At 38.6% G+C, this 15,488-nt stretch overlaps 1 protein-coding gene across 1 annotated transcript in view; it reads left to right on the top strand.

Moving 5' to 3' along the window:
- Positions 1 to 14,058, top strand: part of SPAST (spastin) — a 51,656-nt gene extending 37,598 nt beyond the window's left edge. Inside the window, exons 11-15 of the mRNA XM_019549748.1 lie at positions 682 to 724; positions 1,430 to 1,509; positions 6,312 to 6,382; positions 8,614 to 8,654; positions 11,064 to 14,058. Of these exons, the coding sequence (XP_019405293.1) occupies positions 682 to 724; positions 1,430 to 1,509; positions 6,312 to 6,382; positions 8,614 to 8,654; positions 11,064 to 11,186 (358 nt within the window). The 3' untranslated portion in view covers positions 11,187 to 14,058. The remainder of the gene's footprint in view (positions 1 to 681; positions 725 to 1,429; positions 1,510 to 6,311; positions 6,383 to 8,613; positions 8,655 to 11,063) is intronic.
- The last annotated feature ends 1,430 nt before the right edge of the window (positions 14,059 to 15,488 follow it).

Here is a 15,488-nt window from a genome sequence, read left to right as displayed (position 1 = left end):
GTGTTATAGGGCTTAATCCTTTAAGACAATGGTTGTGCATGATGTTTCTATCTTTAAAACTTCTGGATTTGTATCCTAGTATTTAATGTGTATCCTATGCATTGCCATTTTCTTTTATAGTTTTTTATATTGGGTTTGGTAGTGTGGTTCTGCAGTTTGGGAGCCACTCATCAAACATTTTCCTATAAACTGTATGTTGAAGAAATTTTCCACATAGGCAAAATTTCACTGTAGCTAAAGCAAACTACACTTTTGTACACCAAAATAACCCTCTAAATATACTTGAGTAGTATGCACACCCTCTGTTATCTAAAGGAATAGCATTAGCCTTGGTTTTTCTGAACAGAAAGAATGTTGATTTGAGTTCAGGCAGTATAATGTTTCTGTGCTTAAATAACAGACAGAGACCTATCTGGGCCTTGCTTTCATATGTCCATTCTTCTGAGAAGAAAGAAGAAACAATAGTGGCATTACTAAAATTATATCTATTGTATACTACAGTATCTTCTGACTCCAGTTCTATTTTTTTTATGCATCTGCATCTGGATTTGTTTTACCCCAGGACAAATGGTTTCAGATGTGTTACTCCTTCCCTAAGATTTCCTAAGGGGGTTTTTGTTTGATTTCGTCCCCCCTTTAATTGGGCCTCTTCTCGTGCAATAAAACGTTACTGTTTTTCAGACGGTTCACCAAACGGGTGTATGTATCTTTACCAAATGAGGAGGTAAGTGGATTTATGTACTTTTTTTTCTCTGAATTTTGAAAACTTTCCTAAGTTTTTCAGAGCTGTAGACCATTGCGAACTATTGACTTTTTCTTTTATTTAATGTTTATTGTGTAGGAGTTTTCCCTCCCCATCTCCCTTCAACCTCCCCCGAATATCCTAATTACACTTAGAATGGTTTAAGTTCTTGTATTATAGGATTCCTATTCATATCAAATCTGCTAGTAGCTGTTCCCTCCTCCTTGAACAACTTGCCATCACAAGCAATGTGATTATTTTAAATAACCAAGGGCATGTTTTGATCTGCCCATATTATTTTATATTTGCAGAACCAGGCTTGTTTGGTTTAAGATGAGATTCTTTAATGTAAAAGGTAACTGCTAGAATCTAGTTTGTTTCAGCATTAAAAGCTAGTTTCTTTCAACATTAAAAATACCCCTTCCCCCAGCATTACTCATTAGCTTTCCAGCAGCAGGAAAAGAAGAATTTCAGGATTCTAGTGCAGTAACCATGATTGTACAGCTGAAACCAGTGGACTTACTGATTTAGTGTGTAATGAGTTCATGTGTCTTTATTTAAGAGGGATAAATATGAACAACATAAATACTACAAGCATAATATATCTGCTTAGTTCACAAAACTATTATTCAGTAATAATCATTCAGTTTTGTAAGTAATTTATAACTGATGAATGTTTCTTTTCAGACCAGACTGATTTTACTAAAAAACCTTTTAAGCAAACAAGGAAGCCCATTGACCCAAAAAGAGCTGGCCCAACTAGCTAGGTGAGTACTTCATTATTATACTGTGGACCAGCAATATTTCTAGCATTCATTTCAGCTACTTCAGTTTACTTTGAGTAGAATTTATGCTAATAATGTATAACTTTAGAATGAACTGTACATATTCTGGAAGATATGAAGGCAGTACCACCCTTTTCTGAGACTGTAAGAGTACTGTTCATACTATTTTCTCACCACCCAGGTCTGCTGTTGAAACAAGCTGATCAGCACTCTGCCTGAGGCAGGAGCAGAAGAAGCTCCTTCCCATCCATACTCTGGGCAAGCCCCATCTTGTTCCCTGCTGCCAAAAGAGAGCACCTGCTTATACATTTTGTGTGCATTTCAGGTTGAAAAAGCATCTCATTGGTTTGGGTTTTGCTTTTTCATGATTTGTAGATTCTTGGGGTTGGTAATACAGAAATTGCAAGCACAAAATTGCAGAGACTTCGTAATTTGTGTGATCTTTCTGGTATTTTTATCTGAACTTGAATTGAAATAGCCCTAAAAGTGATTTTTTTTATCCATAGTGAAAATTATTTTTTCACTTGTAAGGTTCACTACATAGCTATATGCTTATCCTCTAAAAGTGTTTGCATTATAAATGTTCTTTTGGGGACAGAAAATGAAGAGAATTTAAGAAATATTCTTTAACAGAAGCACAAGTTTTTTCTCTGACCATATTTTTGAGGAGGTGAAGTCATCTTGGTAGACCAGGAAGAGAAGGAAAACTGAATAAGGTAGATAGCATCAAGAATTTCAATGGCTCCAGTATAGCCAGTAGTAGTAGTAGTAGTAATGTTGGCATGCATGGTTCTCTGGGCTTATATGTCAGCCTTTTGTATCCGTAGCATTACATATTTGAGGCACAATCATTGCTCATTGTCATCTTAATTCTTACATGGAGTTTAATGTTGCTGGTGCTAGCACCAGACTGAATAAAAAGGAATTAGGTGCTGATGGCAGATTTTATGCACCATATACAAACCAAATTAAGTGCGCAACTTCTTTATGGTCTCACTTTTCCTGCTACAGACTTTGTTTGATTTATGTTCACATCTCCTTATTTGGAACGTATATAGGATTTGCTCTGTTGTTTAATTCTTTATAATCAACAAGTTTTTCTGCCCCAAAGTCCCCTAAAATAATAATGGGGTGCATATTGCTAACTACATCATGAATGAGTTGCTTTAACTGCTGTTGTAAAGCTCGGCATTTAAGTAATGGCTGTTTTCAGAAAGGCACGGTGCACAGTAAGCAGGTCTCACTGTCCTTTACCACTACTGTTATTTTGTACAATCAGTCTTTTCAGTATAAAAAAAAGGATTGGTTTCCATTTTTGTGGAATTCAAGTCTTTTGAGATGCTGTGGCCACAGCTGCAGCAGCATTCCCGTGATACTCAACTCTAGCTCCTTTCAACTTCCACAACAGCCACGATTGTAGTCAGAATACCTACAAAAAACTAGCTTTTGAATTGAGAGCAGCAAATTCTAACGTTAATACCAGACAAACTGAGATGATGGTGGTTAGTGGTCAGAATCTGAAGTATTTTTGAAGATACTATCTCCATCTGCCTTCAGAAACATACAGTCTTAGAATGCGGGCTCCCCGTGAACTGGATGACAGGGCACTGGGGGCCAGATTTAGCCCTTGGCTCACCATCCCTAATCTAAACCACGTACAGTTGCGCTAGATTTGGAACATGCAGTTTGCAAAGTCTGAGGATACGTCATTTGTTGGTTCAGGGATTCAGTCATGGAATAAACCTTCAGAGGAAATAGGGCCCACCCAGTATCTGACCATCGCTGGGAAATGTAACAAAACCTACATTTTTGAAAAGCACTTCTATTCTAACGATAACTTCCTCTATGATTAAAAATATACGTTTTTGCTTTAGGTTTTTTTTAATACGTTACCCAAAGGGACACACTTATCAGCTGTATCACTATCGCTGTTTTTACATAGAAGGCACTCTTACCTTGTAGTATGGGATATCAGTAGAAACCAGTAAGATAGTTATAGTACCTGATGTATTAAGTATGTAAGTATTATTTGCTGTGGCCAGATAATATGGAAAAAAGTGTATCAACTGAAGTTATAAACGTAAGGGATAATTACTTTCATGATATGAGATTTGCCCTCAATAACACACTGCATTGTATAAACTTCCTCTCTTTCCCCCCACCCCCCAGCTTATTCCTTTTAGTCTTTGTTGTGTTCTGCTGTTAATCAGAGTCCAAGTCTTGCACTAGAGTGCGTCATCCAGGAAATCTGACGTGGTAGAAGCAAAATAAAAGCGTTTGTTATGTTAGTCATAGGGTGTGTCCCCATGAGTGCACATGTGCAGTCTAAGACGCCACAAACCGCATGTGGTGAACATGCAGGTGTTTGCCACATTGCTAATTTTCAGTATAGTTTTTTTTTTTTGACAATTGGAGATGCAGCTGTAAAAACCAAAAAAACCCCAAACCTCACCACTAAAAAAAAAGCAGTACACCACACATGGTAGCAGCATGCACCACCAGAATAATAGTCATGGAAAAGTAGGGTTGAAAGGGACCTCAGGAGGTCATCTAGTCCAACCCCCTGCTCAGAGCAGGATCATCCACAAGTAGATCATCCCAGCCAAAGCTTTGTTTAGTCAGGTCTTAAAAACCTCCAATGATGCAGATTTCACCACCTCTCTGAATAACCTGTTCCAGTGTTTTACTACCTTCCTAGTGAGAAAGTACTTCCTAATATCTAACCTAAAATTCCCTTGCTGCAACTTGAAACCATTGCTCCTTGTTCTGTCATCTGCCATCACTGAGAACAGTCTATCCTCTTTTGAACCCACCCCCCTTCAGGTAGTTGAAGGCTGCTATTTAATCCCTTGTCTTCTCTTCCCTAGACTAAACCCAGTCTCTCAGCCTCTCCTTATAAGTTGTGTGCTCTAGGCCCCCCACCCACTTTTGTTGCCCTCTGTTGGACTCTCTCCAATTTGTCCACATCCTTTCTATAGTGGGGGCCCAAAACTGAACACAGTACTCCAGATATGGCCTCACCAATGCTGAATAGAGGGGAATATTCACTTGCCTTGACCTGCTGGCAGCACCCCTCCCAATGCAGCCCAGTATGCCTTTAGCCTTCTTGGCAACAAGAGCACACTGCTGGCTCATGTTCAGCTTATTGTGCACTGTAACCCCTAGGTCCTTTTCTGCAGAGCTGCTGCCCAGCCAGTCAGCCCCCAGCCTGTACTGGTGCATGGGATTGTTGCGTCCTAAGTGCAGGACTTTGCAATTGTCCATGTCCTTGTTGAACCTCATGAGATTCCTTTTGCCCCAATCCTCCAATTTGTCTAGATCACTCTGAATCCTAGCCCTACCCTCCAGCGTATCTACTACTTCCCGTAGCTTGGTGTCATCTGCAGACTTGCTGAGGGTGCACTCTATGCCATGTTCCAGGTCACTGATGAAGACATTTGAACAAAACTGGCCCTCGGACCGACCCCTGGGGCACTCCATTTGATACTGGCTGCCAACTAGGTATCGAGCTGTTGGCTACTACCCTCTGAACCTGATGCTCCAGCCAGTTTCTGTCCACCTTACAGTCCATTCATCTAACCCATACTTCCTTAGCTTGCCTGCAGGAAAGTTGTGGAAGACCATATCAAAAGACTTGTGGAAGTCAAGGTACATCACATCCACTGATCTCCCCATGTCCACAGAACCAGTCATTTCATCATAGAAGGAACCAGGTTGGTCAGGCATGACTTGCCCTTGGTGAATCCATGCTGACTCACCACCTTCTCCAAATGCTTGAGGATTTCTTGAGGATCTCCTCCATGACTTTTCCAGGGACTGGGGTGAGGCTGTTGTTCCCTGGATCCTCCTTTTTCCCTTTCTTAAATATGGGCACTATGTTTGCCCTTTTCCAATCAGGGCCTCTCCTGATTGCCATGAATTTTCAAAGATGATGGCCAGTAGCTCCGGAATCTCAACAGCCAACTTCCTCAGCACCCTCAAGTACATCCCATCCAGCCCCATGGACTTGTATGTGTCCAGCTTTTCTAAATAGCTCTTAACCTGTTCTTTTGCCATTGTTGGCTGCTCACTGCCTCCCCTAAGTGTGCTGCCTAGTGCAGTAATCTTGGAGCTGACCTTGCCTGTGAAGGAATAAGAAACTGGAGCCAGGCTCTGTGGCATTGGATTGCTGCCACTGCTGCCTCGGGAGGCCCCCAGGTAAGGCTTCTGAGGCCAGTACAGGTGCTGTCCTCAGCCTCCCCTACCCCACCTGGAACAATTTGCCCTGCACCAACCCCACATACAGGAGCATGCACAGCAGCAAAAAGCAGTGGCATAAATTTGTGCTGTTGCTATTTTTGCTGCAGCAACAACACATCCCTGCATGTAAGGACATGCCCAGTGAGGTTAAAAAACATATGCAAGATGTATTTTAAGGTGGGGTTTTTTTTTTAAAGCAAGTAGTTTAGAGTATAGGGCACTTAATAGCTAGGGGTCACTCTAAAGACAATTAATGCATCTGCTTAAAAGCAAGTGTTTTATAAAATATTTTTTGGTTGCAGTATTCAGCTTTGCTTTTCTAGCATGCTGTTTTACATTTAATACTGATTTATTACTATGTTAATAGGTAAAATATCTTTACTTCAGAAGTATGTTCAAACTAGTATGTTTATGTAATGTCCATAGCTTTTTTTTTTTCCTGAGGAAAATACTGTTTACCTTTTTAGTAGAATTTGCTTGGAGATGTGGAGATATTGCAAGATTGTTCCATATTTTTTTTTCTCCCTTCTAACATTTTTATAAAGAATGACAGATGGATATTCAGGAAGTGATCTAACTGCACTAGCAAAGGATGCAGCACTGGGCCCTATTCGAGGTAAGAAGTTAGCTCTTCACATAGATTTTCTGGGCAAAATTAAATGCCTTCAGGACCTTCTGAATGCATTGTTACTGTCTTCCCCCTTATTCCTTTGTCTCTCTAAATTAACGTATTTAAGTTAGACCCAGGAGGTGTTGGGAGGTGTGCATGGTAAGATAGGTCTAGTTTTGCTTTACAATTTGTCACTACATGACAAAAGGAAACATTATCGACGCCCTGCAGATGACACATTTTAACATTCTTTGCCTTAGTTTATAGTACATATCCCAGTTTCTTTCCAGGGTAACTGAACCCTCATCTTTGTCTATCCCTACTTGCTTAATTGTATGCTCTGTTTGCTTCATGAATTGGATGAGAACAATTTTTTGGAGGCTGATGGTCTGTAATATTCTGGAGGTGCTACCACAAGGGGAACACTTATTAATTCACCAGATTCATTTGCCTTTCAGCCTGTTAATACCAGATGTACCTTTTGAATGACAGTTATAAGTCCATTCAGTTGTGGCTACCCCTGTGATATTGCCGTCTTTGAAACTTGCTGATAAAATCATTGGCAAAGCTGGAGCCAAAAAAATGCTTGTTTCAGAAAGGCATATGACTTAATTCTCTGTCTATGCCTTCTAGGTATTGCTACTGTTTGGTAATGTTGTACTGTGTGTCAGCACAAGGTGTTTTTTTATGAAGAAATTATGATTACTTCACACCATAGAGTACCCAAGTATTGTCTGTGCAGATCCACACTCGTCCACTTTGCTCACTACTTTGAAGTCTGGAATTAGATTTCAGATAGGCAGTGATTTGTTTAGTCAGAGGATACAGTTAGTCTCTGCATCACCATCACGTGGTTGTGAATGGTGTTTAAAATGGGTCATGGATTTGAGACACTAGGTACAAATCCTAGTATGTGGATTTGCAAATGTACTACATACTGAACTTTGTTACCAAGTAGCTCCATGTTTCTTTGTTCTACCCCCCATAGCCACTTTTAATGGGCAGTCAGTCATGAGTTGAGTGAAAATTTATGGGAAAAAGTATTTCATATATTGTGAAAACTGGGATGTTATAGCACCAATCAGCATCTCATAAGTGATACCCTTATCTGTTCCTTCTGTAAATTGAAACAGTGCATTAAACTGCTGTATTAAAATGTCCGTGCATTTTATTTCCAGTGTAAATGCTACGTATGTGGCATTTTCTTCGTATGAAAGAAAAAAGTTTAACCCCCCTCATCCCCACCCCCCAACAAAAACCAAACCAAACCCTAAGATTCTGTGGCTTGCAGTTCCCTGCTTCTGACTTGTCTCAATATGTTTTTATAAGTTCCTTCTATTTGTAACTCTCTGATGTCCACCTTGACTCATTCACTACTAGGGAGAAGGAAACTACAGGGTAAATAAATGTCTCATGTTAATCCCTTTGCAGTCTATTTTCACATTATAACCCCACTGACCATGGAATCATTGCATTTAAACCTCTACACACTTGTTTGATTTGTATGTAGGGGTTTATTCAACAACAATTCTGTCGACAGAGTGGGGAAGAGTAAAACGCATGCTCTGGTACAATTTGAATTGATTTTTTTAAAATAAAAATTACACCAATATCAGTAATAAACAGAAATGCAACAGACATGCAGCTATCCTGGGTGTTAGCTGCCTTCAGTAGCTGGCTGCTACTGCATTTTGTTTGTAGATGGCAAGCAGTTAAGAGCCTATTTTACATTTTAGTATTAGCTACCCTAAGATAGACATGGACAGAAATGGTTTAGATAAACCATTATGATCTACACAGGTTGACTATGGGGAAAGGGGCATTTTATTTTCTCCCTGATTCTTTCAGGAGTAAGTCGCTTCTATGTTGGGGAAAATTACCCCACTTCAGGGGGTTGTTACCTGTCTACTAAATAAATACATCTATATCTATATACATGTATATAGTAGACAGGTGACAAATATATACATATATATGTTTATTTATCCTATACAACATGTAGGTTGTTCGTGGTTTCTGTCTTGGTTATGCTGATTCAGCAGAGCTAAAAGGAGTAAAAGCCAAGAAGATGAAATCACTAAAGCTTCAGTCATCAGATCTGAATACATAAGGAACAGATCCACTGAGATAGAGTTGCTGGTTTAGCCACTTTTCTGACTAAAACTATGTAAAATGTTCCTAAGCATCCAAAGTCTTGGTATTTCCTGTAAAACTAATAGAGTTTATTTTTTTGACAGAACTAAAACCAGAACAGGTGAAGAATATGTCAGCAAGTGAGGTATGATAATTTCCCATACCTTTTTTTTCTTTTTTGGGTAGGATGCATAGATTTCTAAAATAAAATATTGTCTAATTTTTATGATCTAAATTAAACATTGACCACCTTCAAGAGCAAACTGGATGCTTATCTTGCTGGGATCCTGTGACCCCAGCTGACTTCCTGCCCTTTGGGCGGGGGCTGGACTTGATCTCCGTTTTCTTTACTGTGGGAGCCCCCAGTCTGCCAGCGGAGGTTGATCTAAATTAAACATTGACCACCTTCAAGAGCAAACTGGATGCTTATCTTGCTGGGATCCTGTGACCCCAGCTGACTTCCTGCCCTTTGGGTGGGGGGGGCTGGACTCAATGATCTTCCAGCCCTAATGTCTATGAAATCTATGTGCTGTGTATTAACCACAAAACAGTAATATTTCATTTTGAAGTGAAAAGCCCCCTAAAAATATTGGTAACATGAAATCCTTTAAATAAGTTTAGTAGTGATTTATCAGCTTTTTAAAAAGTCAAAAAATTATATTTGCCAATAATGGTAAAAGGCATATTAATGACTTCTAGGAGCCATTTTGAAATGCTCTTTTTATACATAGCAAATGGTCATAAAAGCTGGACTGAGAAAGGGAATGGATAAACCATCAAATAGCAGCACGTTATTAAGTAACTAAGGCTTCATGCAGAGCAACTGCTGAGCAGAAGCTGTCCACCTGCTTGCTTTCAACCTTTAGTGGCTGGAAGCTAAGCTACAGTAGTGCTGTACTGTTTCACTCAGGGGTAAGCTGCCTGCTTTAGTTTCCACTTCTGCGGGTGAGAGCAGGTTGATGAACAGGTAGTGCACATATCAGCTTCCATAGGCAATCGTTGTCCCCTGTGTCAAGAACCGTGTTTGAGATAATGGTGCTAGTTAAACTTACGTCTTCATAATCAATGTGCTTAGGCTTCTGTATACCAAAAAAAAATATATTGGGGGCAGGGGGTGGGGAGCCTGCAGTGCTCAAGTTGGCCAATATTAAATAAGTGGCTTTGAATCCATGTTTGTCTCAATAAGGTTGTTTTGGGGTTTTTTAAGATGCAGAAGTTTTCCTATTATCACTAGTTCAAAACTACTCTTGTTAAATTACAGTTTGAAAATATTAATTTTCAGAGCAAAATTACTATAAAGAGTTGGCTCTGCTGCAGTTTAATAAAGCCAGGTCCTAATTTCTCATGTTGGAGGGGGAAGTTTAATTTCACAGTTGCTTATTTCTCTAGCGGTGCAACTTAATTGTCCAAGCTCCTCTTTGAAGTAAAGTAACTCAGATAAAAAGTGGTTTCACCCTGGAAAATAAGACTCCCGCAACTTTGTGCTATACTTGTAAACTGTATTTGTACTCTGAAGATTTGCCTTTGATAGGGGAGGCAGCAAAAGTAGTGGAGTGGCTAAATGGTGATTTTGTGCCCAAAAGCATGTCTAACATCAGTTGGTCCAAAAAACATACCAGAAAAGAAACCTCTTACACATTTATAGGACCAGCATAGCTGCAACAACCCTCTAGCTGTACTAACCATATGATTTGTGTGTACTTTCCTTCTGCTTTAAGCGTACTCAGGCAGCCATGTTTGAGTCATAGGCTCATTGTACAGGTAGCAGAAATCCTTGTTGCTGTGGGATCTGATTGTATTAAATATAAAAAGCTGCTGCATGAAAATGTCTTGTGCTATTTGAAGGTTGCTGCTGCCACACAAATGCAAGGCTCAAGAATTTCTAAAATTGTAACGTGCACTTATTTAATGACACAAGTATTAGGACCATGGGATATAGAAACAAAGCTGTCTAAGGACGTGGAAGATGTAGAAAATGTTGTTTGCCTTGCAGATGATCTTTTTACCAGCCTGACTGTTCTGCCCTTACTTGAATAAACTTTTGTCTCCTACTTCTTTGTATATCCTGACTGTTCACTTGATTTCTTAGAGCAATATTCTGAAATTACACTCTAAATTGTGTTCAGGTGTAAGGGGATACTGTCTGTGCATATGTGCTTTCTTGAGACTGGTGGCACCACACAACAAAATCTTGCTGACATCTTAATCCTGTTATCTGTGAAAAAGGGGACAGCATGAACAAGGTCATGCTGCTTCTATAGATACTTGCCTCTTCATAGGCACTAGCAACTGCCATCTAGAGGAATGAGGCAACATTTCACTTTATTTTGGTCTTGGCTGAATTAGGATTGTCCAATTTATTTATTTCTAAGGTCCTATCTATAGAGCTTCTTATTGTAATCTTTTAATTTGGGTTTGAGTAACCAAAATAACATCCATTTACCTTGCTTATTTCTTCACCCTTCCACCCCCATCAAGTTAAAAGCATAAATTTGAGTAAACAGAATTACATAAAACCATTTTTGTCCTAAAAGGCCTCTGCATTTTTGTTTAGATGAGGAATATCAAATTGACGGATTTCACAGAGTCTTTGAAGAAGATAAAGCGCAGTTTGAGCCCTCAAACCGTGGATGCATACATTCGCTGGAACAAGGACTTTGGTGATACCACAGTTTGAAACACTGCTTTGTAAAAGTGAGAGAAGAAAGTGCTATCTGCAAGAAGCAATTGGTACAGACTGCTGGACTGCAGCCAGAGTTTACAGGACTTTACAGATCTTTATCTGCACTAAAACTTGAGATTGAATAAAGAAAAAATGTACAATGTGAAATATGTTGATCAATGCTTCTTTGCCATTTGTGCACAGGGCACTCTAAGTTAGAGCACAATAAGACCTGGGGTAAACTCTCTAGCAATCTAATCATGATATAAACAATAATTTGTGCATTGTGTTGTAGCTAGAAGGTTCCAATGGCGTTTATTGTTGGAAGGCCCTACTCCCTTAGTTTATTTTATAATTTTGCTTATGGTGTTGACTTTTCCTGCTTTCTTCCTGATAACAACTAACTTAACTGGACTTTTGTAAATTTTTATTGTTTCCATTTTTGACATTTTTATTCACACTGTGCCAAATAAACAATTTCCCTATGCAACAGGAAGAACAGCATTGGGGAGTAGCATTATTAAAAAGGATAAAGCAGCTGGTCTGTTATTACTTTCTTTTGTCTGGTTGTATTGTGGCTATACAGTTCACATGACAGTTTTAAATTCTTTGCTAGCAGAAGGGCGCAAAAAAGAAACTTCTTAAAAAAATCAGTTTTACGATTACATCATAAAATTGCTAGACTAAGCCATTCTTTACCTGCAATATTGTTTAATGCATTTGTGCAGCTCACACTGTAGAATGCCAGCTTATCTTTATGATGCAAAACTTTCACTTGAAGACCAACTGACACATGAGAGGGTAAGTCATAAACTGTCAGATTTTTTAAACTGAAGTCTTACAGTCTGTACAAGTTTACCTCCATTTTGGTCCTTACCTTCTTAAATTTTAAGTGTGCATTAAGGCAAGAGGCTACAGGTTTAATACACACTGGCATTTTTATAGCCTTCATATGTTTTGGTTTATATACTGGTATCTATTCTAGATTCAGCTGATCTGTTCTTGTTAAAGTAAGTATGGTCTTAATGAAAATCCAGGTATTTGTATTTATACTCTGATAAAGGTAAATACATTCTTGCCCTTTTATTGCATAGGGTTGATATTTTTTGTTTACAAATTCAACTGTGGAGCTTAAAACTTTTACAAGAAAGTGCTTGTAGGATGAAATACAGTCTTAGCTTTGGAAAACTTCTTTCAGTAATGTTAGACACCCCACCTCACTGAAGATTTTGCCAGATAAATAATGTATTCATTTTCATCTTCAGTAATAATGTTCCTAAATCAGTTTATATAGACTCTTTTTTTAGCTTTTTTAAATTAGCAGGAGAATTCTCCATTAAGATTTTCATTAAAAGAAATGTTCTTACATATGGAGGAATAAAGCAATTTAAAACACTCTAGGGATAGTTGATCTTAGCAATTATAAAAATAATTTGCTGAAGCAGAGCTGCTGTGCTGCTGATACCACCCAGAGAGCTGTCTTTTGTTCAGTATCTGTTAGCAGGAACTAAATCGTAAAAGCTGCGTCAAAACTGTACAGAGGAGTATATGTGACTGTTCTAGGGTTTCTCTTTTTTTTTCCTTTGTTTTAAACTGCCGATTGCTTAACATAACAAAAAATCAGTTAAGGCAATGAGACGTGATAAGAAATACGGGAGGTTGTGTTACACAAATGCTTTTTGAAGACAAAGGTTTTCAAGATTGACATTTTTTAAACATGTTTATTATACATAAGGTATGTGGGTTCTTTTCCCCGATCCATCTCTCTTCAGTTTAAACTAGCCAGCAGCACTAAAGGATTTCAGTGCCTCAGCTTTCTATGAAAAGCCTTTTAATTCCTTGTTGTCTGGCTTTTGTTCTGCCTTAGGACTATGACATGTCTGTTTTGCACCACTTGGCTAATTCATACCATTTTTGTTAGGCTTGGGGCCAAGGTTGGTTAGTATTACTTCAGTTATTCAGCAGGGTACTGTAACAGTTGAACATCTAGGAAAGACTGCATCTTCTCTATTGTTATCTAAACTTGCCTTGATGTCATTTTGGAGCAGTAATTACTTTATATAGTACAAGAGATCTGTTTAAACTTTATTTTTAGTCAAATTTTGTGCTGTCCAACCTACACCTTTTTACTTTACTCAAACAGGAAGAAATGTACTAGAGTCTTACACAAGAAGTGTATTCAGTGGAACCTTTTTCATTTGCAGTATAGGGATCATCTTGTTCACCTGCAACAAAAATACATCTATATGCAGCACTTACCATGGAGAAGACCTTAAACATGCATAGGGCAAATAGGTTTAGGAAGTATCCATTTCATACAAATCAGTACAGGTCATAAGGTAGAGTCTAGGCATATGTGGACAATTACCAATATTTATTGTTATAGTTGCTATCTAACCCATCCTGAATATTATGTTTTTATAATGTGGGAACAGACTACATATGGTATTATAGATGTTACTAACACAGCAATGAGTAGTAGGACTGCTTATCCTACTGGTTCTCTATTTCTGCCACAATTGTTGCATTTTTGACAGCACTGTGAACTGATTTGTCATCCATAGATTTCCTTTGAGCTTTAGGATTTACAGTTGGCTAAATGATTCTTTCTGAATTGGCAGTTCTGCCTTCTTCAGGGAAATATCTTGGCTTTTTGTTCTGTTCTTTAATACATTTGTGGCCTAGAATTACCTGGATGCTTCTGTAAATCACTTGTAAAGTGAAATTAGTAGCTGTTTTTTTGTTCTGCATTTCAGGTTTAAGTATATTCCAGTCCAGCAACTTCCATTTATCCACTGAACTAACAGCATAAGAGCTGACATTTGAAATGTATGCTTTACCTTCTAAAGCTGTGTTGCTGTTTGTTAGATAAATGTGGATGTCTTTACAGATGGTTGCTCTTTTTCCCACTAATCTATTGAACTGAAGTAGGATAGACAGGAAATTGTTTGGCTTAAACTTCAAATGAAAGTATAGCAGCCTTACAAGCAATCAACTTTTTCAGAGTTCCCCACTACTCATTGCCTCACAATGATCATGCTTTCTTTAAAATTACTAGAGTGCTGCTTGTCTGGCCGCCTGCCTGTGTGCTTTTTAAATCCAGTTTTTTAAAGTAGTCTTTTATCAGGCTTATTAGAAGTGTCTATCACTACCTTTTGTTTTTCAGCAGAAGTTCTACTTCTGACTAACTGGAGGAAGAATTTTCTTGCTCTGACAGGTTCGGTTTCTATAAGAAAAAAAAAAGTGCTTTCAGATGCTACTCTCCCTCTTTTTTTCCCCAGTGTGGTGAATTTTACTCACTAATGCTGCAGCTGCTTCTGTACAGGACATTGAAATTATTAAGTAAGACTAATATAAATGTCCTAAGACTACTCTAAACAGCCCTCAATTAAGTTTGTTATCACTTACTACTCTTAAAACTATTAAGCAGTGCATTCTCTCAAAGCACAAAGATGTCTGGAAAGTACAGAGATACCCTAATAGCATCTCAGTATTGCAGCACAGTAATGCAGACTTTTTTCCCTCAGAAGTATGAATTGGGAACAGCAAGGAATCTTGGAACTGGACCAAAAGTCTGTGAAATATTCCTGCCGTTTCTTCAGAGCAGGATACTTATGCAGCCATTACTTGCTTGGCAAATGACTCTTCTCAGACTGCACATAGTTTAAGCTTTAATCAAGTTGTCTACCACTTGAGAGCTTTTACCAAGGAAAACCAGTCAGTCTTTAGCCAAATTTGACTATAGCCATGCAAAAATAATGTTATAAAGAAAATGGCAAAAGCTTGATAAGTATTCTAAAAATGTAAAGAGGAATGAGGTCTGGTCTCACTCTGAAGATGGAGACGAGACACATATGGTTGAAAAGGGAACACTTGAGCATGACTAAGGTACTTTCTATCATGAAGTTAGGAGCTCTCCCTCTCCCCACTCCCCTGCCCCCCTGCAGAAAGGACAGTTCAATCAATTAGGGTTACAAAATGTTGCAGCCCATTCTACATCCTGATTTGAAGTGCTTGTATTTCCCAGTATGGACTTGGCAGCCATACCATCCTATGCTAAAATTGCTTGTATTCTGTCCTATATACATGGTCTAGTAACTGTTGAGGATCTCCTTAGCTAAGTATAACCCACAAATTCCTCTTGCACTCCCCTGCACATCATGAGGGTAATTTTATAGTAGGTCAGACTAGTCTTTATATATCTATGGTGCTTGAATGACAGTTCAGGATCTTTCATGTGTCTTGGCTTTGGAGTAGGGAAAACATCCTGTGTTTAGGACTTGTTTGTTCCCATTTGTCTACATGTATGTCCATCTG

The sequence above is a fragment of the Crocodylus porosus genome, unplaced genomic scaffold (genome assembly GCF_001723895.1).
Source record: "Crocodylus porosus isolate Cpor-Errol unplaced genomic scaffold, CroPor_comp1, whole genome shotgun sequence".
NCBI classification, from domain to species: domain Eukaryota; kingdom Metazoa; phylum Chordata; order Crocodylia; family Crocodylidae; genus Crocodylus; species Crocodylus porosus.
This window is presented reverse-complemented; position numbering and strand designations above follow the sequence as displayed.